The sequence below is a fragment of the Hippoglossus hippoglossus genome, chromosome 20 (genome assembly GCF_009819705.1).
Source record: "Hippoglossus hippoglossus isolate fHipHip1 chromosome 20, fHipHip1.pri, whole genome shotgun sequence".
NCBI lineage: Eukaryota > Metazoa > Chordata > Actinopteri > Pleuronectiformes > Pleuronectidae > Hippoglossus > Hippoglossus hippoglossus.
The window spans coordinates 19,128,531-19,155,170 of record NC_047170.1 but is presented as its reverse complement, the minus strand read 5'-3'; the positions used below and the strand labels follow the sequence as shown (position 1 = coordinate 19,155,170).

The window sequence follows — 26,640 nt, the reverse complement described above, 5'->3', positions numbered from 1 at the left end:
TCCTTTCAGAATTGGTTCAAGCGTTCATTCAGACTGACAGAGGAACTCATTAGATTCAGGTGGTCAGAGGTCAAAGGTCAAGGTCATACAACATGTTCATTCAGACTGACAGAGGAACTCATTCGATTCAGGTGGTCAAAGGTCCAAGGTCACACAACATGTTCATTCAGACTGACAGAGGAACTCATTAGATTCAGGTGGTCAGAGGTCAAAGGTCAAGGTCACACAACATGTTCATGGCCTCTTGAAGTCTCAAGTCTGTCTTCAGGGGATTTCTTCACATTTTGACCAGTTGGACTCAAAGATAAACTGATTAGATTTCAGGGGTCAAAGGTCAAAGGTCACAGTGACCTCATGTTATTGTGAATGCAACATGTCAGGAACCTGGAGGGACGGACACTGCAACTGGTTGGTGGTGGCGTACAAACGCAGGGTGGGACACACACACACACACACACACACACACACACACACACACACACACACACATCTTATACATATTTATGTATTTTGTAAATGGCTGAATGCACGAGCATAAATATACACAAAGAAATGCAGTTATGCAACTTTATCTGTTCAATGCACAATATTCACATTAATATGAATTCATATTTACAGCATCTGTTCAATCTTTATCTTCTCAGTTCACAATGTTCTGCAGAGTTCTGCTACTGCAGCACAATGTTTTTTTACAAAGGCTTTGACTTGAATATGGTCATAAATATGAATATTACCTTGTATATAAGTACATATTGAACATTAGTTCTCCAGCTGTCAGTCACTCACTTCCATTGTGTGTGATAAGGACTGAACTCTTTGTCTGTAGGAGTGAGACAGGTGACCTCAGGAGGCCTCAACTAGTTTGGATGCAAGATTTCAATCAACCACTCGATTATTCAGCCAGTTGCAGACATTTTAATTAAAGTTCTTTGTATTTGTGTTATTAATAATACAGTTCATGGTTAAACTGTAAAATATCAAGTCTCAGTTACATTTCTTTGCCGTAAGGGTTCGATAACGACATCTTAGGAATCATTGTCAAATCTTTTTCATAAATGTATTGGCCGATATATCAGTATCAGATTTTCTTTCACTCTAATATCGATATGGTTTTTGAACGAACTCTCAGAAACTGATGCTTTAGGATGTGTCTGCTGATGCAGCTGAGATGAAGCTGTTAGAGCAACGTGACAAGAATAAAGTAGTTTACAGCATCTCCATGACAACAGGGTTATTCTTTAGAGCAGAATATTGTAACTCTCAGTACAGAATATACAGTAAACTTACTTAAGGTTTCATCTCTGTAGCATCTGATTGTGGATGATCCGTTTTGGTTTGTTCAAAAGAAATAATCATTAGAAGAAACATCACATAATAAATAATTATGTAATATTAATATTTACCTTTAGTATTTGAAAGTAGTATAATCCTGCTCCAGCTCCTAATGCTGCACACCCACCGAGTACTACGACCACAATTGCTGCAACTGAACCTGAAAAACCTGTAATTCAGAGAGTAGAACTGTAGCATCAACAAAGTGCAGTGATGTGTCTTCAGTGTAAAGTGTAGTGTGTGTGTGTGTGGCCTCCTCGTTCCTGTATGTTCTCCTGACAACATGTGGACATGATGCTCCTGATGAGCTGGAGGACGGAGCCCTGGGGGATCTGCTCCACCAGGAGGAACCCAGGGCTCACTGCACTAGCCTAAGGTCTGACAGTCGCTCTGAGGATTTCATCAATCAGTTCTCGTCTCATGGGATCTTACCTTCCTCTATCGTCACGTAGCTGTTGATGAAATGCGTCTCCTCTTCACTACTGAGTTCACAGGTGAACGTTCCCTGGTGATCTGAAGATAAGTGGTGCAGCGTGAGGCTGCCTGACGCTGACACATCCTCCACCTGCTGCCTCCACTGCTCTGAGACCCTGGGGGGGCCGTCGACCCCGGTCTGGTCCACAATGATCTGACTGTGGTTGAACTTCCAACCAGGTGTGTCGGGGGTTTGGTGTTTGAGCAGTGCAGTGGATTGTTGTTGTTTCACAGTAACACATGGACGGGAGCTGAAAAGAAAAGGGATCAAATAATATCATCGTTGTCAGAATGTGGTTTCAGGCTCTGATGAGACTTTCTGAACATTTCCTATCATCAGAATGATTCATGTGGAGGAGGGTGTGGCCTTGGAGTGATGAACTGAACTAGAAGGTCACTCAGTGGAGCTGATATCTCCTCCAAGGACCAACAGTCAATTCAAGCTGCACCACATTTCACACACATCAGTCCTCTCAGGGAAAATGTCCAGAAAGGTCCAATGTTAAAGAAAGAAAACTAATGGATCTGTTCAATGTTCCATTTGTTTGTTGGGCTTTAAGCAACATTACACAACAACTACTGGACAGATTTCCATGAAACTTGGCAGGAAGGTGTGTTATGGGTCAGGCTCAGAGAAGAACTCATCACATGTTTGTGTGGATCCAGGATTTGTTGTTTTTTCACATTAACATTGTGAGAGAGGACGTTTTTCAACCTTTTCATTGATTTCCCTGCGAATAACTGATGAAGATGAAGAAACAATCTGACAAATTTAGAGGACTGATATTTATGAGTGTGTGAATTTGGTGCAGATCTTGGGCCTGGTGAATTTCAAAGTGGTTTCATAAGGAGACTGTTGGGCCTTGTGGAGGTCTGAGCTCTACTGAGGGACCTGTGGCCCACGTTCCATCCTCACAACTAGTTTAGTGGAAATCTGTTCAGCAGACAAAGAAACAAACGAAGTAAAGATTGAGAATCAGCATTGATATAAAATGTCAGTTATCTGTAGGAGCAGATATAAATATGCAGCAGTACGGTGAAACAAGCAAAGGTTCAGTTCCATAGAGCAGATTAAACGTACTGGGTTGATACCACACCGCGCTCCTCCTGCCACTGCGAGTGCTGAGGCTGCAGATCAGAACAGTGTCTCTGTCTGACAGTGTCAGTGTGCTGCTGATCTCATAGAGCTGCTGCTCCGTCTCCTTCACTGAGGTTTGGTTCTGAAGGGTCACGGTGGACGGAGGCCTGGTGGACCAGGTGAGCTGCGGCTCGGGGTAGATCCCCTCTGAGCGGCAGGTGAAGCTGTTCTCCACCTGCTCAATGTCCACGTGACGCACCGGAGCTGCAAGACAACATTTCTCTTTTAGAACTCATTGATCATCTTTGCCTCGTGCACTGTGGAGCTCTTCATTAATTTGACATATCGTGCTTATTATTTAACATGTCACATATGAGCCAATATGTGGAGCTGCTGACATCAGCTGTGTCTCAATTCAGGGGCTGCATTTGAAGACCGAGCTCCAACGAGTGGATCCGTCCCCGTCCAACCTGTCCCAGGATTCATTGCACTTTAGTGACTCACCATGTTTCAAAGAGGTAATGGTGCCGGCAAGCAGCGAGACGTCCAATGCTTAAGTATCAGCTTCAACTCAACCCAACAGTACACATGTTAAACAAGGTAACAGCAATCAGAGACAAATATCATTTCTAGTATTTGTGATCTGTTTTCACTGAGTTTCTTTACCATCTGCTCTCAGGTTGATAAATGACTCCTTGTCTTCAGTGATGATGCTGGTGAAGCACTCGTATCTGCCCTGGTCCTGGAGCTGCAGCCCCGTCAGCCTGATCGAGGCGTTTCCTCTGGAGATCTGCTCTGTGAACAGCGATGTCCGGCCTCTGAAGCGCTCGCTCTGGAGATCCAACTGGTCTCTGTCTCTGTAGTAGGAGTGGACACGAGTGTTTCCTGGTTCCACCTTCACCCAGTAAATGACTGGGTCTGTACCAGGCTGAAAACTGCAGGGTAAGATGCAGCTCTCCGCTAAAACGCAGGAGACCTCTGTGAGACACCGGGTAAAAAAACAACCAGTTCAGGATCAACTGTGGTGAATAGAAGCTTCTTTTAAAGAGCAATTAGAGCATTTGCTCTCAGACGGATTGTGAATGTAAATATCCTGATGGAACTGTCTGTCTGTTTGGCTGTTGACAGTTAACATACAGTAGTTTTATCTGAGCTACTTTCACAAAAGGAAGCTTCAGGAAGCTCAGTGGAATGATCACATGACTCTTTTACTGTTGAAGCTTCTTCAGGAAATCATCCGTCACTTCTCAGACTGTTTCCTGATGTTACTCATTGAACTGAGAGTTGTTGTATTGAGCTCACACAGTCGTAGAAAGCATGGTTTTGTGATAGTGATCAGTATTTATACAGCACCTGGACTTCGGCCTTTTGACCCGTGTTCAACGCAGATCACTTTGAATTCACAGTGCGCCCTGTAGGTGGCGCTCTTTCTGTTCAGCAGTGCTCATGCTGGTTTTACGTTAGAGGTCTGAAAACATGGTTTGAGTTATACTTCGAAAGACGTATTTATACTACACAATACTTTGTACCGGTTAACACCAGACAAGTGAACATTCACATGATATTCTGTTGCATCTGGCTCATAATTCAGCAGACAGAGATAAACATGGCTCAGGTAAATCTGATCATATCACACATGAGGAAAGTCTGAGTGTTGGACACATTTTCCATCGAGGTGGATTCATGAGCACTAAAAACTGTGCACGTGAATTTAGAAGAAGTCGTGTGATGAACACCAGAGAAAATCACAACTTTCTCTGAAGTCGTCACAAGGTTTTATGAAGTGTTTTATTTTATTTTGCAGGAGGCACAGCTGTGAAACCAGGTCTGTTTGTGCACGTGCACTCAATCTACTCCATGACCTTGTTCAAACGACCTTGCATGAATGTCAGGCTTCCTGGGAATGAAATCTTATCAGCTGGAAGCCAGCGAGCTGCGTCTGAGAGCTCAACACACACCATGCGTTTACACTGTAACACATCTCAAAGTATGTTCGAGTCTAATGTAACAACATACTCTAAGTTTACCTGCTTTCATTTTGACATTTGTCCTGAAACGAAAGTTCAAGTGTCTGTTTCAGTGCAGACACTCATAAACATTTCACTGTGGGGTCAAAGGTCACAAAAACACCACCAGGCTTCTCACCTCCTTGAATAAACCAAGAAATAAAAAGTGAAACATTAAAAATCCTAAATTCTATCTGACTCATTGCAGCCGTCCCTGCTCACTACTTGATTTCACCTGTGGGGGGCGCCCCAGGTATTTCTCACACAAGAGAGTGTCTGTCTTCCTGCTGCAGTTCTACCTCCTCGTGTCTGGAGCTCTTCATTCATTTGACATATTGTCATTAATATTCAACATGTCACATGTCAGTGTTGCCAGAATGCAGATCCAGAAGTTGTATCTGATCTGAGTTCTGTGTCGTGCCATCTACTGAAATACTCTAGAGGGCACTGCTGAGAGTACACAGCCAGAATGTGCAGCTACGCTCATGAAGCATCTGGTCATGTGAACACTAAACAGCAAGTGCATCTCCAGCCTCATCTGTTTTATAATTATATCAGAGACAGATATCATTTCTAGTATTTGTGATCTGTTTTCACTGAGTTTCTTTACCATCTGCTCTCAGGTTGATGAATGACTCCTTGTTGCCTCCATTGATGGTGCTGGTGTAGCACTCGTATCTGCCCTGGTCCTGGAGCTGCAGCCCCGTCAGCCTCATCGAGGCGTCTCCTCTGGAGATCTGCTCTTTGAACAGCGATGTCCGGCCTCTGAAGCGCTCGCTCTGGAGATCGAACAGGTCTCTGTCTCTGTAGTAGGAGTGGACATGAGTGTTTCCTGGTTCCACCTTCATCCAGTGGATGACTGGGTCTGTACCAGGCTGAAATCTGCAGGGTAAGATGCAGCTCTCCGCTAAAACGCAGGAGACCTCATCATCTGTGAGACACCGGGTAAAAAAACAACCAGTTCAGGATCAACTGTGGTGAATAGAAGCTTCTTTTAAAGTGCAATTAGAGCATTTGCTCTCAGACGGATTGTGAATGTAAATATCCTGATGGAACTGTCTGTCTGTTTGGCTGTTGACAGTTAACATGCAGTAGTTTTATCTGAGCTGCTTTCACAAAAACAACCTCCTGCCACACGAGGCATTCGAATGTGTAACGTACATTTACTGTCAAACCAACAATATGGACTAAAAGAGGCTCAGATTCACACCAAGCTGGAAAAGTTGTGTGTTGATCACAGAAATGTTCATTTAGAAAATTGACTTTGAGATTCAGCAAAATCTGAACATTCTTTGTGATGAGAAGAATTTAGGATCTGCAAATTTAGACGTAAAGAAAGAATCCTGTGTGTGTGCAAAATAACGTTAATAACGTCGTTTATAAGCAGCATGTAAACAATTAAGATATGATTGTAAGCAGATTTCAGTGTTTTCGTGTAGATTCCTTCACTTTTATCTAAATTATAACTGGTGACAAACACTGTAGAATAATGTGCTGTTAAAATTCTCATTGAATGTTTATATAATGTTTTCGGTTTGTACAGTTTAGTTATAGAAGAGAGGTCGGATCACAGACAGAAAATAAAGACAGACAGCTCCCAAGAAGTCAATCAAATTTGATTTGTAGAGCCCATATTCACAAATCTAAATGTGTCTCATAGAACTTAACAAGGTGAGACATCCTCTGTTCTTAACCCTCAAGAGTAAAAATACATAAAACTAATGTAGAAACCTGAGAGAGCCACATGTGAGGATCTGTCCCAGGACGGAGAGACGTGCCAAAGATCCTGCGTGTAACCTCTTTATATTCAGTGGATATAAAAAGTCTACACACTCCTGTTAAGGTTTGTGTGATGTAAAAAAATGAGACAAAGGTAAATCATGTCCGAACTTCTTCCACCTTTAATGTGACCTGTAACGTGAACAATTCAATTGAAAAACAAACAGAAATCTTTTAGGGGGAAAAATAAAAAACTTACAATAACCTGGTTGCATAAATATGCACACCCTTAAACTAATACTTTGTTGAAGCAGCTTTTGATTTTATTGCAGCACTCAGTCTTTTGGGGAGGAGTCTATTAGCATGGCACATCTGGACTTGGCAATATTTGCCCACTCTTCTTTGCAAAAGCGCTCCAAGTCTGTCAGATTGCGAGGGCGTCTCCTGAGCACAGCCCTCTTCAGATCACCCCACAGATGTTCAAGTGGATTCAGGTCTGGGCTCTGGCTGGGCCATTCCAGAACTTTAACCTTCTTCTGGTGAAGCCGTGCTTTGTTGATTTGGATGTGTGCTTTGGGTCGTTGTCGTGCTGAAAGGTGAAACTCCTCTACATCTTCAGCTTTCTAACAGAAGCCTGAAGGTTTTGTGCCAAACTTGACTGGTATTTGGAACTGTTCATAATTCCCTCCACCTTGACTGAGGCCCCGGTTCCAGCTGAAGACAAACAGCCCCAGAGCCTGATGCTGCCTCCACCAGGCTTCACTGTGGGTACGGTGTTCTTTGGGTGATGTGCAGTGTTGTTTTAGAGCCAAAAAGTTCAACCTTGGTCTCATCAGACCACAACACATCTCTCCACATGCTTTTTGGAGACTTCATGTATGTTTTTGCTTGGATGTTTTTCTTGGTAAGAAAAGGCTTCCGTCTTGCCCCCCTACCCCATAGCCTAAACACATGAAGAACACGGGAGATGGTTGTCACATGTAGTACACAGCCAGCACTTGTCAGAAATCCCTGCAGCTCCTTTAATGTTGCTGTGGCCTCTCTGAAGCCTCCCTGACCAGTGTTCTTCTCGTCTTTTCATCAGTTTTGGAGGGACGTCCAGTTCTTGGTCATGTCACTGTTGTGTCATATCTTCTCCACTTGATGACGGCTGTCTTCACTGTGTTCCATGGTTTATCTAATGCCTTGGAAATTCTTTTGTACCCTTCTCCTGACTGATACCTTTCAACCATGAGATCCCTGTGATGCTTTGGAAGCTCTCTGCAGACCAGAGCTTTTGCTGTAAGATGCAACTCAGAAAACTTCACGAAAATCCTCCGAGAACAGCTGAACTTTATTTGGGATTAATCAGAGTCACTGAAAATGACGGCAGGTGTGTACTGATTACTATTTAACATGAGTTTGAATGTGATTGGTTGATTCTGAACACAGCCACACCCCCAGTTATAAGAGGGTGTGCACACTTATGCAACCACATTATTTTATTTTTTATTTTTCCCCCTAAAAGATTTCAGTTGTTTTTCAATTGAATTGTTCACGTTATCGGTCACATTAAAGGTGGAAACAGTTCGGACAGGATTTATCTTGGTCTCATTTTTTTACATCACAGAAACCTGTCATTTTAACAGGAGTGTGTAGACTTGTTATATCCACTGTTCAGTCTATGGTCTACACAGAAACACTGGTGGGCTTTTATTTTGATATGTGCAAAGGCAGCAATGCAATCATTTATGTTTATCACATTAATTTAAAAGATAAACGTTGTAACTGTGTTGAAAGTTAATTTTCTCTGTATATTCTGCTGTGAACCAGGTGGAGAAACTCAGAGAAACTCAGAGACCTGAACCGCGGCTCAACAAACCGGTTTGTTAACATGGGCGCGGATCGGCTGGCTTTTCATTTCCGCGTCCATGTGTGGTGACATCATTATCAAATCACAGAGATGATATTTATTCACACACACACACACACACACAGACACACACACACACACACACACACACACACAAACACACACACACACACACACCACCTTTAAAAACCACAACTCAGTTCTGTTCTGTTGATGCTCAAGTTTCGATGAAGAATAAAAGAACCCAACATCTGGTGTGAACTGTTTCACCTCCAGCTCAGTGAGAACACGTGTTTCTCTATGTTGTTATAAACCTTCACAATCATTTCTCCTGTTTCCTGCTTCGTCTGATGGAAACCAACATGCCTGTACAAAGTACTACGTTCAAACAGAACCTGTGATTTCTGAGTAAGATCAGACTTCACGTACCTGCTGTGGTGAGAGTCCACATGTTGAGGATCAACACAACCAGAGACTTGAACCCAGACATCTTTCTGTCATTCTGTGAGAACTGGATGTGGATCAATGGAAGAAGAGACGAGTTAACAGCTGGTTTGACTCATGACACCGAGTCAGAGCAGCGGAGGTTCAGACTCTGCAGCTACGATCTCTGCAGAGTTCAGACTGTAGACTCACAGACTCTAAGTCCCATTGTGAACATTGTGTGATGGAAACTGAAAGTGACTCTGTAAAGTTCTCTCTCTGGCTGCACCCTCTTTCAGACAGCACATCGTCCCGGGGCTGTTCAGACATGTTAAGTCAGTGGTTCTAACATTTTTTCTGTCATGCCCCACTTTGGATCTTTCTCTCTCTCTGGCTCCGCCCTCTTTCAGACAGCTCACTCAGCATTTAAACATCAAGAAATTTTGTCAAACTGTCAGACTCACTACAACACGTGACGCTCACAGTCAGGACTCCGTGTTAAAGTGACCGGAGCGACACGCAGACATGATCCGACTCCATCGATTAATAACTAAACACATGATCGTCAGTTCGTCTCCTAAATCATCTCAATGAATAAAATATGAAACAGATGAAAGTGAACTAGTTCAGTTTCTAGTTCACAGAACTTTAAACTACTTAATTTTAAGTGTAAACTGACAACACTGAGTATAACTATAAAAATAACTTTATACTTATAACTTTATAAGCTGTGTTATCAAATATGTTTTGCGGCTCCAGACAAGTTTTATTTGGTGGAAGAGGAGAAATGGCTCTTTTGATAGTAAAGGCTGCTGACCCCTGCCAAAGAGGAACATCAGAAGATCTCAGGAAGTGTTGGAACAACCAGTGACCACACGGTGGAGCCAGAGGAGAAGACGTTTGTAGATTCATTTAGATTTCAGTGGATAAATGGAAGCTTGGAACTGCAGGTGGCGCTAGAGGACAAGATAGAAGTTCACCAAAAGTCATGAGCAGCAGTCCTCCTCTGTTCTGTATTAAGCTTTCATCCCCTGATGAGTAAAATCCTAATGTGTGTTCTGCAGCGTAGTGAACGGGCACGAGAAGAATGAGGAAGAGTCACATAACCAGTCCTGCCGAGTGGACGTGGAGCCATGGCACCGCCAATCACCGCTCAGCATCAGAAAGAAGTTTCCTATATATATATATATATATATATATATATCTGCATATATGTTGTGATGGAAATTTGACCTGGTGAGACTTCTGAAATAAAGAGATTAGAGAATCATAGTCTTTAAAGTAAACTTTATTCTTTTCAAGGAAGGTCAGACAATCTACAGCACGTGAAGTAGCATTCTGTGTGTGCGTGTGTTGTGTGTGTGTGTGTGTGTGTGTGAACTGTGTGTGTGAACTGTGTGTGTGTGGTGTGTGAACTATGTGTGTGTGTGAAACTATGTGTGTGTGTGTGTGTGTGTGTGTATGAGAAACTATGTGTGTGTGTGTGTGTGTGTTGAATATAATTTGTTTGCAACATCCTGTATATTCAGTGTTTCTTCTTCTCTCTGATCATGATATCATTCTCTGGTGATGATTTAATTTCACTAATTAAATTGAAATAAAGGAGTAAATAACACTGAGGAAGGAAACGTGATGATGTCCTCAGAGACAGTGTGTGTAGGGTCTCTGGAGTGTCTGAATTCGACCCCCCCCCCCCTCCACGGCGTCTGTTCAGAAAACCACCTCCTGCAGTGGCTCCTCCCCCTGCGTCTCACTGGTTCAGAAGTCAGAGCGTTGGTTTTGGGCCAGAAGGTGTCGGAGTGCTTGTCTTAGTCGCGCTGGATAATCACATCCACATGTTTTGCATGAGTGAGTGACAGTTACTGTTGTGACGACAGACGAGTGAATAGTGACTGTGTCTCCTGAGAGCTTCTGTCAGCACCTCGCCTCCGTCCCGCTCACAGCTGTTCTCCCTCTGGTTCCTGTCCTTCCTGTTCATCAGAACTTTGACAGCAGCGCAGTCATGACTCGAACCTCTGACTCACACCTGCCAGCAGAGCAGCGACCTGTTTACCCGCCTGACGTGCGTCATCATGTTGACACAAGTGTCTCCACAAAATAACGCAAAACTGTTCAACACAACAGGCCCAAAATGTCCACTGTCTTCAGACATCATCTCTCAGACACTTTCTGTCCCTTGTCTCTGCTGTGGACCTCCCATCATCAATTATTTCCCAGCATGCTGCTGTTCTCAGAGGCCTGCTACAGTCTCCCCCTTGTGGTTGTTCTGAGGTGGTGTCGAGAACGTACAACAAGAATCTTCATCTATGTTTGTATAAAACGTCCTCGGGTCAGTTTTCTATTAAATATGGTAAAATGTTTATGAAACAGTTTCCTCAGAGACTTAAAGATGCTCTGCTCTTCATCGACTCTTCTTCATACTGTAAATGTCTCATTCACTTTTCTTCTGGTTGTTTCCATGATGTCAAACTGGTGATTTGTTCTTTCTACCTGCACCAAGGACGAGATGTTTCCACCTGTTTGTTTGCAAGAGGAAAGAAAAGCAGAGTCATGATTCCAGTGAAGTCGGTGGAAGGATGTTTATTGAGCATTAAAGCAGAGACAAGTAGAAACAGGACTTTTCTCTCTGAGATGTTTTTCTTCTCGTTACATCTGGTTTGTCACAGAGGAAATGATCCATGTGTTTGACTCATAGACTGAATATAAAGGCTTTGACTGGGATGTGCTGCTGTTATACTACAGCGCCACCTGTGGGTCAAAAGTAGAAAAGCCACCACCGCTCTGCACCTGATGCAGAAATGAAAACGTTCCCATTTTTAAGTCCAGAGTTTTTGATCTTTTTGTGTCAAAGACAAAACTCTGATTTTAAACTCAAAGTGATTTGATTGTGTTGAACTTTGTGTTGAACTAAATCAATTTGTGACGTGAATCCAGGAACTTTAAGATCATAAACAAACAGAATGTGGTTCTACACACATGGAGGACAGACTGAGGACAAAGGTGGGACAGAATAAAGGAAACTTAAACACATATATGTGACTCTTTATAGAGGGGTTATATATCTGCTTGTGTTGTGTCACTTCAATAAACACATTCTTCATGTGAATAAACACAATTGGTGTGGAGGGCCATCTAGTGGTGAAGTTACATATTACAACAACCTCCTCTGATTCCTCTGGAGCTCTGTCTCCACTCTGCCTCCCAGCAACAAGGCCCAGTCAGAGCCGCTCTACACACAAGCTGCTGCTGCTTCAGCCTCTGGATCCTCAGGACACAGCTCAGCCTCCGTCCACACACACTGTCCTCTTCACACTGAGCTCCACAAAGATCTCCATCTGTTGAGAGAAGAAGACATCAGTGTTCCAGAGACTCACTTCATCAGCTGTGAGTCAGTGATGCAGCACATCCAGTAGAAAGAGCAGCAGGGACTTCAGTCCTGTTCAGAGGTGGAGCAGCTTCCTCTCTGCTTCATGTTCACGTGTTGGAATGAACACGCTAAGAGCTACGTGTGTTTCCTCTGCATGTCAAAGTGCAGAGTGGACACCTGAGAGGTGGATTTACTGCTGTTACAGGTGAAGACATGTTTCACTGTGTGTTGATGAACATCTGCTTCTGACAAACTGGGACCAGATGAGACAGATGGACCTCAGCAGAGGTTCTGCTCTGTATAAAGAGCTCCTGGTTACCATGGTGATGAGGAGAGGCTTCAGTCCCACTGATCTCAGAGCTGTGACAAAGATCCACCTGATCAGTTCTTCACTGATGAAGTGAGAGAACAAACTGTCTCAGATCAGATGAAGACGACAGCGTCTCTGTTCCTCGTGTGAGGCTGTCAGCTGTGGTCCAGCTTCATTTCCTGTTCACATGAAAACAACAACAACTGTCGTCTTCACGTCAACTCAATCACATGATCCCAAGCAGCTTGTGGCTCGTCGATTGGCCGACTGTTGTCTCTCTGTGTCTCTGTCCAATCCTGACGTCTGTCCTCATTGTCCTCTCACAGCTTCACTGAGGAAACACTGAGGCCTGAACTACGAAGACACTTCCACATGTCCAGGAGATCTTTCTGAGATCCAGCTCAACTGAACCTGACAGACACAGTCAGGCTAAGTGGTCACATGACGCTGGTTATCAACTCGTTAAGTTAACTCAGGTTTTCCTCATCGAGATCTGAGCGTGCACATAAAGGGGCGGGGTCTACTGTGTATGACCAATCACAGACATGGACAGTTTGACTGACAGCAGAGCCTCATATTTCACAACCAGGATCAAACTGTTCTATAATAAAAATCTGAGGAGAACAAACACATGATCCAGAATAAAAGAAACTCAGTCACAGCTGCTAAATGCAGGAAGAACAGCTGGTGAAACATCTGGGGTCGTGTCAATGTGTAAGTTACAGCGCCCCCTGGTGGCATTTGGTAAAAATATATTACGTGACCACGACATAATAACGTGTGAACGAGATAAATAACTCGAGGCCACGAGATCTGAATCTGTTGTTTACTAACAAGACGAGTGGAAGACACACACTGTCTCACTGTCCTCTGAGGACACACACTGTCTCACTGTCTCTGAGGACACACACTGTCTCACTGACTGAGGACACACACTGTCTCACTGTCTCTGAGGACACACACTGTCTCACTGTCTCTGAGGACACACACTGTCTCACGGTCTCTGAGGACACACACTGTCTCACTGTCTCTGAGGACACACACTGTCTCTGAGGACACACACTGTCTCACTGTCTCTGAGGACACACACCGTCTCATTGACTATGAGGACACACACTGTCTCTGAGGACACACACTGTCTCTGAGGACACTCACTGTCTCTGAGGACACACACTGTCTCACTGTCTCTGAGGACACACACTGTCTCTGAGGACACACACTGTCTCTGAGGACACTCACTGTCTCTGAGGACACACACTGTCTCACTGTCTCTGAGGACACACACTGTCTCACTGACTCTGAGGACACACACTGTCTCTGAGGACACACACTGTCTCACTGACTCTGAGGACACACACTGTCTCACTGTCTGAGGACACACACTGTCTCTGAGGACACACACTGTCTCACTGTCTCTGAGGACACACACTGTCTCACTGACTCTGAGGACACACACTGTCTCTGAGGACACACACTGTCTCACTCACTCTGAGGACACACTGTCTCACTGACTCTGAGGACACACACTGTCTCACTGACTCTGAGGACACACACTGTCTCACAGTCTCTGAGTACACACACTGTCTCACTGTCTCCCTGTCTCTGAGGACACACACTGTCTCACTGTCTCTGATGACACACACTGTCTCACTGACTCTGAGGACACACACTGTCTCTGAGGACACACACTGACTCTGAGGACACACACTGTCTCACTGTCTCTGAGGACACACACTGTCTCACTGACTCTGAGGACACAAACTGTCTCACTGTCTCTGAGGACAAACACTGTCTCACTGTCTCTGAGGACACACACTGTCTGAGGACACACACTGTCTCACTGTCTCTGAGGACACACTGTCTCACTGACTCTGAGGACACACACTGTCTCACTGTCTCTGAGGACACACACTGTCTGAGGACACACACTGTCTCACTGACTGAGGACACACTGACTCACGGACTCTGAGGACACACACTGTCTCTGAGGACACACACTGTCTCACTGACTCTGAGGACACACACTGTCTCTGAGCACTGACTCTGGACACACACAGTCCCACTGACTCTGAGGACACACACTGTCTCACTGTCTCTGAGGACACACACTGTCTCACTGACTCTGAGGACACACACTGTCTCTTAGGACACACACTGTCTCACTGACTCTGAGGACAAACACTGACTCACTGACTCTGAGGACACACACTGTCTCTGAGGACACACACTGACTTTGAGGACACACACTGTCTCAGTGACTGTGAGGACACACACTGACTCACGGACTCTGAGGACACACACTGTCTCTGAGGACACACACTGTCTCACTGACTCTGAGGACACACACTCTCTCACTGTCTCTGAAGACACACACTGACTCTGAGGACACAAACTGACTCATTGTCTTTGAGGACACACACTGACTCCGAGGACACAAACTGTCTCACTGTCTCTGGGGACACACACTGACTCTGAGGACACACACTGTCTCACTGACTCTGAGGACACACACTGACTTTGAGGACACACACTGTCTCACTGTCTCTGAGGACACACACTGTCTCACTGTCTCTGAGGACACACACTGCCTCACTGACTCTGAGGACACTCACTGTCTCTGAGGACACACTGTCTCACTGTCTCTGAAGACACACACTGACTCTGAGGACACACACTCTCTCACTGTCTCTGAAGACACACACTGACTCTGAGGACACAAACTGACTCACTGTCTTTGAGGACACACACTGTCTCACTGACTCTGAGGACACACACTCTCTCACTGTCTCTGAAGACACACACTGACTCTGAGGACACAAACTGACTCATTGTCTTTGAGGACACACACTGACTCCGAGGACACAAACTGTCTCACTGTCTCTGGGGACACACACTGACTCTGAGGACACACACTGTCTCACTGACTCTGAGGACACACACTGACTTTGAGGACACACACTGTCTCACTGTCTCTGAGGACACACACTGTCTCACTGTCTCTGAGGACACACACTGCCTCACTGACTCTGAGGACACTCACTGTCTCTGAGGACACACTGTCTCACTGTCTCTGAAGACACACACTGACTCTGAGGACACACACTCTCTCACTGTCTCTGAAGACACACACTGACTCTGAGGACACAAACTGACTCACTGTCTTTGAGGACACACACTGACTCCGAGGACACAAACTGTCTCACTGTCTCTGAGGACACACACTGACTCTGAGGACACACACTGTCTCACTGACTCTGAGGACACACACTGACTTTGAGGACACACACTGTCTCACTGTCTCTGAGGACACACACTGTCTCACTGTCTCTGAGGACACTCACTGTCTCTGAGGACACACTGTCTCACTGTCTCTGAGGACACACACTGACTCTGAGGACACACACTGTCTCTGAGGACACACACTGTCTCACTGTCTCTGAGGACACACACTGTCTCTGAGGACACACACTGTCTCTGAGGACACACTGTCTCACTGTCTCTGAGGACACTCACTGTCTCTGAGGACACACACTGTCTCACTCTCTCTGAGGACACTCACTGTCTCTGAGGACACACACGGTCTCACTGTCTCTGAGGACACACACTGTCTCACTGTCTCTGAGGACACACACTGTCTCACTGTCTCTGAGGACACACACTGTCTCTGAGGACACACACGGTCTCACTGTCTCTGAGGACACACACTGTCTCACTGTCTCTGAGGACACACACTGTCTCACTGTCTCTGAGGACAAACACTGTCTCACTGTCTCTGAGGACACACTGTGGTGGACACCTCTGACATCACTCCTCAATAGAAACACATGGACCTATCTTCAGGAAGCTGACTGAGTGCATCTGGTGTTTTGGTGACAGGATGAGTCTGGAGAGATTGAGATGTTCTGGGTGAGTTAGAGATCAACTGAACCAACCAGACGTTGATTTAAACTTCCCTTATCCGTCCCTTTAAGGAGAGTGTGCACCACACAACAGTGGAGAGTCACTGTGGTCAGTGGGCGGAGCTTCAATACGGGTTGATCTCCAACTTAACCTGGAGCAGGTTAGCCGTTCATCAGAAGTTACCATGGTGATTTACCTCGTTAAGAAGTGGACGAGCTTCGTAGGACTGAAAAAACTAAACCTGAAGTTAACCTGATAACCACAAATCCTGCTTGGTAGCACAGACCCTGGATCTGTGATACTGACTGTGTTTAGTAAAATACTGATGAAAGCAGCGTGGACTGACTCCAACCATCTACTGACCTCAGAGTCTCCAGTCGACAGGTTGGACTCTGCTGTAGATCAAGCAGCTCCTTCACTGCTGAGTCCTTCAGGAAGTTGTTTCTACTCAGATCCAGTTCTCTCAGATGAGAGGGGTTTGACCTCAGAGCTGAAGCCAGAGAAGAACAGCTGATCTCTGACAGACTGCAGTCCCACAACCTGAATAAAGAATAAAACTTAACTGTAAATTAAACTGAGTTCATGTGTGAAAATAACAGACACATATTCATGTGAGCACAGACTCATAACATGGAAGATAAATATGAAATCAGACATGTTGGACTGAAAACGAGTCCTGATTCAGTACAAATAGATTATTTGGACTCGGTCTCTGTCCTGCAGATCAGTTTAGGAAATCCAGAACTAAACTCAGTGTTTTAACAAGTAGCTGAATATTTAAAATGTCACAGATTAATTAATGAATGGATTCAAGTTCTGTATGAAGAGGAATTATGTTAAATTAGAATTAAATGAGATAAATTGTGTATAAATGCTGTTTTATAGATATGAGATCTACAAAAGTCAGTCAGTGAACTGACCTCAGAGTCTCCAGTCGACAGGTTGGACTCTGTAGAAAATCACACAGCTCCTTCACTCCTGAGTCCTGCAGCTTGTTGTCACTCAGATCCAGTTCTCTCAGATGAGAGGGGTTTGACCTCCGAACTGAAGCCAGAGAAGAACAGCTGATCTCTGACAGACTGCAGTCCTTCAACCTGGATAAAGAATAAAACTTAACTGTAAATTAAACTGAGTTCATGTGTGAAAATAAAGGACTTTGACTAAACATCACTGTCTCTGTTTTCAGACCTGAAGTCTGAGTCAAGTTGTTCTGGACATTTTCTGGAACTTTTCCTGCAGCCTCCTAATAAAGTTTCTGAGTGAGTCCATGTGAGAATAGAGCAGGTGAATGTCCAGAGGATTCACAGTGAGCGAGTGGACGTGTTGATGAGGTTTCTAACACGTGACGGACGTGAAACTGGAAGAACACAAACATCTCAGGATGAAGAAGAGGAGCCGTACACGTAGGAGACGAAGACGTCACCTTGGAAACACGAGGAGATTCCAGATCTTTTGGTGATGAGGGCCGACGCCGGTGTGGATGAGCTGTAAACAACAACACTGATCTTTCCACAGCAGAGTTTATACGTCATGTCCGGCCTCCTGCTGCTCCACCCGTTCTTCATATGTGAAAGTCAAACTCCAGAAAATGTCCAGACACTATTTTACAGAGTTCATGACTGAAAACAGCTTGAAAGTCCTCGTGTCCTCAGGGTTCAGTTGTTTGTAATATGTAACTTCACCACTAGATGTCTCTAAATATCTTGCTGGACATGTTCAGGAGTCGTACACGTGAACAAGTGGACTACATTCACATGTACGACACCTGGAGACGTCATTAACTCCTTCACAGTGAACCTATAACTTAACATAACTTAACGTAACCATGGTTATCATGGAGATATGTGTTTTGGCTCCGCCCCTCGTCTGAATGTTCCCACATGTTCCTGTTGCTGTGAACGAGTCGGACCCGGACAATCTCCTGCTGCTGCTTCAGCTCCAGAGAATGTCCGACCCACTTGTCAGAACATGTTCCACAGTTGAGGTGTGAAAGGGCGAGCAGTTCTATGATCATGTTTTCTTGAAGTGGCGATGATCTGAGCAGCAGTTGGACCAGTTGAAAGTGGTGCAGGGAGCCTGAGGAACACGTGTGTACAGGGCGGGACAGAGATCTAGTGGTGAAAAGATAAAGGCATGGACGACCCCGTGTAAGTCCTGAAACCAGAGGAAGGGTTTCATGTTGGAAATGAACCCAAAGTGGAAGAAACAGGGCTGAAGAACTTGGTCCTAAAAATAAAAGGAATCAAATATAATCAACTTGGACTCTGGACCCTGAGCCCAGTCCCAGAACACCAACGCAGCACGCTGTCATGTGGTCAGTCCGCAGGACCACCGGGACAAGTCCTGGTTAGCTTCCACAGAAACATTACATGTTCACATTGTCCAGCATTGGATTGTTTCTCTGTCAGTAAAACTTCAGTCACATTGAGCCTGACTCGGTCCTCAGCTCATTCTACAAACATCTCTCAGCTCAGTATCAGTGTTCACTGTTAGGAACACATGTTCTGCACTTTGACCTTCAAGCTCCAGTGTGGAAGATTCAGGTGAAAGGATCCATTGTTAGAAACTGAAGAGAAAAGAATCCTAGAGACGTTTTCACTAGTTTCATCTGAATTGTACCAGTTGTTGTTTTCTTTACTTTAGAATGAGACATTTATATTTAAATACTTTATATTTACATATTTTATATTTACCTGCAACATGAGACTTCACCACTAGATGTCACTACTTTCTACACACTGAACCTTTAACATTAAAACATGATGTCTGACCTCAGAGTCTCCAGTCGACAGGTTGGACTCTGTAAAAAACCACACAGCTCCTTCACTCCTGAGTCCTGCAGGTCGCTGAAGCTCAGATCCAGTTTTCTCAGATGAGAGGGGTTTGACCTCAGAGCTGAAGCCAGAGAAGAACAGCTGATCTCTGACAGACTGCAGAGACTCAACCTGGATAAAGAATAAAACTTAACTGTAAATTAAACTGAGTTCATGTGTGAAAATAACAGACACATATTCATGTCAGCACAGACTCATAACATGGAAGATAAATATGAAATCAGACATGTTGGACTAAAAACGAGTCCTGATTCAGTACAAATAGATTATTTGGACCCGGTCTCTGTCCTGCAGATCAGTTTAGGAAATCCAGAACTAAACTCAGTGTTTTAACAAGTAGCTGAATATTTGAAATGTCACAGATTAATTAATGAATGGATTCAAGTTATGTATGAAGAGGAATTATGTCAAATTAGGATTAAATGATAAATTGTGTATAAATGCTGTTTTATAGATATGAGATCTACAAAAGTCAGTCAGTGAACTGACCACAGAGTCTCCAGTCGACAGGTTGGACTCTGTAGAAAACCACACAGCTCCTTCACTCCTGAGTCCTGCAGGTCGTTGTAGATCAGATTCAGTTCTCTCAGATGAGAGGGGTTTGACCTCAGAGCTGAAGCCAGAGAAAAACAGCTGCTCTCTGACAGACAGCAGTCCTTCAACCTGAATAAAGAATAAAACTTAACTGTAAATTAAACTGAGTTCATGTGTGAAAATAAAGGACTTTGACTAAACATCACTGTCTCTGTTTTCAGACCTGAAGTCTGAGTCAAGTTGTTCTGGACATTTTCTGGAACTTTTCCTGCAGCCTCCTAATAAAGTTTCTGAGTGAGTCCATGTGAGAATAGAGCAGGTGAATGTCCAGAGGATTCACAGAGAGCGAGTGGAAGTGTTGACGAGGTTTCTAACACGTGACGGACGTGAAACTGTAAGAACACAAATGTCTCAGGATGAAGAAGAGGAGCCGTACACGTAGAAGACGAAGACGTCAACTTGGAAACACGAGGAGATTCCAGATCTTCTGGTGATGAGGGCCGACGCCGGTGTGGATGAGCTGTAAACAACAACACTGATGTTTCCACAGCAGGATTTATACGTCATGTCCGGCCTCCTGCTGCTCCACCCGTTCTTCATATGTGAAAGTCAAACTCCAGAAAATGTCCAGACACTATTTTCCAGAGTTCATGACTGAAAACAGCTTGAAAGTCCTCGTGTCCTCGGGGTTCAGTTGTTTGTAATATGTAACTTCACCACTAGATGTCTCTAAATATCTTGCTGGACATGTTCAGGAGTCGTACACGTGAACAAGTGGACTACGTTCACATGTACGACACCTGGAGACATCACTAACTCCTTCACAGTGAACCTGTAACTTAACATAACTTAATGTAACCATGGTTATCATGGAGATATGTGTTTTGGCTCCGCCCCTCGTCTGAATGTTCCCACATGTTCCTGTTGCTGTGAACGAGTCGGACCCGGACAATCTCCTGCTGCTGCTTCAGCTCCAGAAAATGTCCGACCCACTTGTCAGAACATGTTCCACAGTTGATGTGTGAAAGGGCGAGCAGTTCTATGATCATGTTTTCTTGAAGTGGCGATGATCTGAGCAGCAGTTTCACCAGTTGAAAGTGGTGCAGGGAGCCTGAGGAACACGTGTGTACAGGGCGGGACAGAGATCTAGTGGTGAAAAGATAAAGGCATGGACGACCCCGTGTAAGTCCTGAAACCAGAGGAAGGGTTTCATGTTGGAAATGAACCCAAAGTGGAAGAAACAGGGCTGAAGAACTTGGTCCTAAAAATAAAAGACATCAAATATAATCAACTTGGACTCTGGACCCTGAGCCCAGTCCCAGAACACCAACGCAGCACGCTGTCATGTGGTCAGTCCGCAGGACCACCGGGACAAGTCCTGGTTAGCTTCCACAGAAACATTACATGTACACATTGTCCAGCATTGGATTGTTTCTCTGTCAGTAAAACTTCAGTCACATTGAGCCGGACTCGGTCCTCAGCTCATTCTACAAACATCTCTCAGCTCAGTATCAGTGTTCACTGTTAGGAACACATGTTCTGCACTTTGACCTTCAAGCTCCAGTGTGGAAGATTCAGGTGAAAGGATCCATTGTTAGAAACTGAAGAGAAAAGAATCCTAGAGATGTTTTCACTAGTTTCATCTGAATTGTACCAATTGTTGTTTTCTTTACTTTAGAATGAGACATTTATATTTAAATACTTTATATTTACATATTTTATATTTACCTGCAACATGAGACTTCACCACTAGATGTCACTACTTTCTACACACAACCTTTAACATTAAAACATGATGTCTGACCTCAGAGTCTCCAGTCGACAGGTTGGACTCTGTAGAAAACCACACAGCTCCTTCACTGCTGAGTCCTGCAGCTTGTTGTCACTCAGACCCAGTTCTCTCAGATGAGAGGGGTTTGACCTCAGAGCTGAAGCCAGAGAAGAACAGCTAATCTCTGACAGACTGCAGTGAATCAACCTGGATCAAGGATAAAACTTAACTGTAAATTAAACTGAGTTCATGTGTGAAAATAACAGACACATATTCATGTCAGCACAGACTCATAACATGGAAGATAAATATGAAATCAGACATGTTGGACTAAAAACGAGTCCTGATTCAGTACAAATAGATTATTTGGACCCGGTCTCTGTCCTGCAGATCAGTTTAGGAAATCCAGAACTAAACTCAGTGTTTTAACAAGTAGCTGAATATTTAAAATGTCACAGATTAATTAATGAATGGACTCAAGTTATGTATGAAGAGGAATTATGTTAAATTAGAATTAAATGAGCTAAATTGTGTATAAATGCTGTATTACAGATATGAGATCTACAAAAGTCAGTCAGTGAACTGACCCCAGAGTCTCCAGAAGACAGGTTGGACTCTGTAGAAAACCAAACAGCTCCTTCACTCCTGAGTCCTGCAGGTGGTTGTAGCTCAGATCCAGTTCTCTCAGATGAGAGGGGTTTGACCTCAGAGCTGAAGCCAGAGAAGAACAGCTGATCTCTGACAGACTGCAGCGCCACAACCTGAATAAAGAATAAAACTTAACTGTAAATTAAACTGAGTTCATGTGTGAAAATAAAGGACTTTGACTAAACATCACTGTCTCTGTTTTCAGACCTGAAGTCTGAGTCAAGTTGTTCTGCACATTTTCTGGAACTTCTCCTGCAGCCTCCTAATAAAGTTTCTGAGTGAGTCCATGTGAGAATAGAGCAGGTGAATGTCCAGAGGATTCACAGAGAGCGAGTGGAAGTGTTGATGAGGTTTCTAACACGTGACGGACGTGAAACTGGAAGAACACAAATATCTCAGGATGAAGAAGAGGAGACGTATACGTAGAAGACGAAGACGTCAACTTGGAAACACGAGGAGGTTCCAGATCTTTTGGTGATGAGGGCCGACGCCGGTGTGGATGAGCTGTAAACAACAACACTGATCTTTCCACAGCAGGATTTATACGTCATGTCCGGCCTCCTGCTGCTCCACCCGTTCTTCATATGTGAAAGTCAAACTCCAGAAAATGTCCAGACACTATTTTCCAGAGTTCATGACTGAAAACAGCTTGAAAGTCCTCGTGTCCTCGGGGTTCAGTTGTTTGTAATATGTAACTTCACCACTAGATGTCTCTAAATATCTTGCTGGACATGTTCAGGAGTCGTACACGTGAACAAGTGGACTACGTTCACATGTACGACACCTGGAGACGTCACTAACTCCTTCACAGTGAACCTGTAACTTAACATAACTTAACGTAACCATGGTTATCATGGAGATATGTGTTTTGGCTCCGCCCCTCGTCTGAATGTTCCCACATGTTCCTGTTGCTGTGAACGAGTCAGACCCGGACAATCTCCTGCTGCTGCTTCAGCTCCAGAAAATGTCCGACCCACTTGTCAGAACATGTTCCACAGTTGATGTGTGAAAGGGCGAGCAGTTCTATGATCATGTTCTCTTGAAGTGGCGATGATCTGAGCAGCAGTTTGACCCCTGAGGAACACGTGTGTACAGGGCGGGACAGAGATCTAGTGGTGAAAAGATAAAGGCATGGACGACCCCGTGTAAGTCCTGAAACCAGAGGAAGGGTTTCATGTTGGAAATGAACCCAAAGTGGAAGAAACAGGGCTGAAGAACTTGGTCCTAAAAATAAAAGGAATCAAATATAATCAACTTGGACTCTGGACCCTGAGCCCAGTCCCAGAACACCAACGCAGCACGCTGTCATGTGGTCAGTCCACAGGGTTACCGGGACAAGTCCTGGTTAGCTTCCACAGAAACATTACATGGACACATTGTCCAGCATTGGATTGTTTCTCTGTCAGTAAAACTTCAGTCACATTGAGCCGGACTCGGTCCTCAGCTCATTCTACAAACATCTCTCAGCTCAGTATCAGTGTTCACTGTTAGGAACACATGTTCTGCACTTTGACCTTCAAGCTCCAGTGTGGAAGATTCAGGTGAAAGGATCCATTGTTAGAAACTGAAGAGAAAAGAATCCTAGAGATGTTTTCACTAGTTTCATCTGAATTGTACCAGTTGTTGTTTTCTTTACTTTAGAATGAGACATTTATATTGACATACTTTATATTTAAATACTTTATATTTAAATCATCAATTTTTAAATAATTTATATTTGAATACTTAATATTTATACACTTTATATATAAATACTTTACATATAAATACTTTATATTTAAATACTTTATATTTACATACTTTATATTTAAATACTATATATTTAGCTGCAACATGAAACTTCACCACTAGATGTCACTACTTTCTACACACTGAACCTTTAACATTAAAACATGATGTCTGACCACAGAGTCTCCAGTCGACAGGTTGGACTCTGTAGAAAACCACACAGCTCCTTCACTCCTGAGTCCTGCAGGTTGTTGTTACTCAGATTCAGTTCTCTCAGATGAGAGGGGTTTGACCTCAGAGCTGAAGCCAGAGAAGAACAGCTGATCTCTGACAGACTGCAGCTCCCCAACCTGGATAAAGAATAAAACTTAACTGTAAATTAAACTGAGTTCATGTGTGAAAATAACAGACACATATTCATGTCAGCACAGACTCATAACATGGAAGATAAATATGAAATCAGACATGTTGGACTAAAAACGAGTCCTGATTCAGTACAAATAGATTATTTGGACCCGGTCTCTGTCCTGCAGATCAATTTAGGAAATCCAGAACTAAACTCAGTGTTTTAACAAGTAGCTGAATATTTTAAATGTCACAGATTAATTAATGAATGGATTGAAGTTCTGTATGAAGAGGAATTATGTTAAATTAGAATTAAATGAGATAAATTGTGTATAAATGCTGTTTTATAGATATGAGATCTACAAAAGTCAGTCAGTGAACTGACCTCAGAGTCTCCAGTCGACAGGTTGGACTCTGTAGAAAACCACACAGCTCCTTCACTCCTGAGTCCTTCAGCCAGTTGTCACTCAGATCCAGTTCTCTCAGATGAGAGGGGTTTGACCTCAGAGCTGAAGCCAGAGAAGAACAGCTGATCTCTGACAGACTGCAGCTCTTCAACCTGGATAAAGAATAAAACTTAACTGTAAATCAAACTGAGTTCATGTGTGAAAATAACAGACACATATTCATGTCAGCACAGACTCATAACATGGAAGATAAATATGAAATCAGACATGTTGGACTAAAAACGAATCCTGATTCAGTACAAATAGATTATTTGGACCCGGTCTCTGTCCTGCAGATCAGTTTAGGAAATCCAGAACTAAACTCAGTGTTTTAACAAGTAGCTGAATATTTTAAATGTCACAGATTAATTAATGAATGGATTGAAGTTCTGTATGAAGAGGAATTATGTTAAATTAGAATTAAATGAGATAAATTGTGTATAAATGCTGTATTATAGATATGAGATCTACAAAAGTCAGTCAGTGAACTGACCTCAGAGTCTCCAGTCGACAGGTTGGACTCTGTAGAAAACAACACAGCTCCTTCACTCCTGAGTCCTGCAGGTTGTTGTTACTCAGATCCAGTTCTCTCAGATGAGAGGGGTTTGACCTCAGAGCTGAAGCCAGAGAAGAACAGCTGATCTCTGACAGACTGCAGTAAATCAACCTGGATAAAGAAATATGAATATTAGAATGTGTCCTCCTGTTGTTGTGGATCGTCTTCATGTCAACACAGACTCTCAACATGCTGCTGACCTCAGTCCAGTCTGTGACCTGAAGATAAATATCAGATCAGACATGTTGGACCATTGTTTCATTCATCTCCTTCTTCTCTGTGTTTGGTCACTGAGCAGGTTTGTGTAATTAAACACTGTTTAAAGTAGGGATGGCTCCTGACAGTCACTTCCTGTTTGTTTCTATACTTATCAACTGTCCAACGTGTTTCAATAAGAATGTGTCTTATTTTGAAAACCTGAGGAGGACGAGTGCTCGGCCTCAGTCCACATGTTATTTACTGACACTTTCTTAGTGATCAGGAGCAGGTGAGTGCAGGTGAATGGAGTTGATGAGGTGGACGTGACTGACAGGCTGGGTGAGGGACAGATGACTGAGGGACAGTGAGCAGAGCAGAACTGAGACAATTTAAATAAATAATGACCCAATAAGAAAGAAAGTCTGAAAAGTGAAGAAGGATTTAAGGACCTCAGAGTCTCCAGTCGACAGTTTGGACTCTCCAGTCCAGAACACAGCAGCTTCACTTCTGAAACCTGCAGCTCATTGAAGCTCAGATCCAGTTCTGTCAGAAGTGAGGGGTCTGACTTCAGAGCTGAGGCCACGACTTCAAAGTGAGTCTCTGAGAGTTCACAACCACTGGGTCTGTAATTAAAGAAAATATCTGTTAGAATAAAATCAGAAAACACAACATTCATACAAAACGTGATCATGTGACCCTCACCCTGGTAAATCCCCTCTTTGCCTCATGAACATGTTAAAAACTCCTCAAGAGAATCCTTTCAGATTTGGTTCAAGCGTTCATTCAGACTGACAGAGGAACTCATTAGATTCAGGTGGTCAGAGGTCAAAGGTCAAGGTCACACAACATGTTCTTGGCCTCTTGAAGTCTCAAGTCTGTCTTTAGGGGATTTCTTCACATTTTGACCAGTTGGACTCAAAGATAAACTGATTAGATTTCAGTGGTCAAAGGTCAAAGGTTACAGTGACCTCATATTATTGTGAATGCAACATGTCAGGAACCTGGAGGGACGGACACTGCACTGGTTGGTGGTGGCGTACAAACGCAGGGTGGGAACACGCACACACACACACACACACACACACACACACACACACACACACACACACACACACACAC

The 26,640-nt window shown here is 43.8% G+C and overlaps 2 protein-coding genes across 2 annotated transcripts; both read right to left on the bottom strand.

Moving 5' to 3' along the window:
• Positions 1 to 1,295: 1,295 nt before the first annotated feature.
• On the bottom strand, positions 1,296 to 9,130 carry LOC117754270 (butyrophilin subfamily 2 member A2-like). The gene is made up of 6 exons (XM_034573098.1): positions 8,891 to 9,130; positions 5,501 to 5,821; positions 2,806 to 3,148; positions 1,765 to 2,057; positions 1,404 to 1,501; positions 1,296 to 1,325 (listed from the first exon to the last, which is right to left on the bottom strand). Exons 1-6 carry the CDS (start codon positions 8,949 to 8,951, stop codon positions 1,296 to 1,298), a joined length of 1,146 nt encoding a protein of 381 aa, XP_034428989.1. The 5' UTR covers positions 8,952 to 9,130.
• A 15,030-nt stretch (positions 9,131 to 24,160) lies between these two features.
• Positions 24,161 to 26,370, bottom strand: LOC117754269 (ribonuclease inhibitor-like; the record flags this gene model as incomplete). The annotated part of the gene is made up of 5 exons (XM_034573097.1): positions 26,364 to 26,370; positions 25,971 to 26,163; positions 25,261 to 25,434; positions 24,707 to 24,880; positions 24,161 to 24,326 (listed from the first exon to the last, which is right to left on the bottom strand). Coding segments are annotated over exons 1-5 (714 nt in total), but the record flags the coding sequence as incomplete, so codon positions are not given.
• Positions 26,371 to 26,640: the final 270 nt, after the last annotated feature.

What these genes read in the sequence shown, in the direction of transcription:
- LOC117754270 (XM_034573098.1), bottom strand. Translation starts at nt 8,951, where the DNA reads ATGTCTGGGTTCAAGTCTCTGGTTGTGTTGATCCTCAACATGTGGACT. An exon ending in GTGGACTCTCACCACAGCAG is followed by an intron (nt 5,822 to 8,890) that starts GTACGTGAAGTC and finishes GGTGTCTCACAG; the next exon opens with ATGATGAGGTCTCCTGCGTT. An exon ending in ACTACTTTCAAATACTAAAG is followed by an intron (nt 1,326 to 1,403) that starts GTAAATATTAAT and finishes AAACCAAAACGG; the next exon opens with ATCATCCACAATCAGATGCT.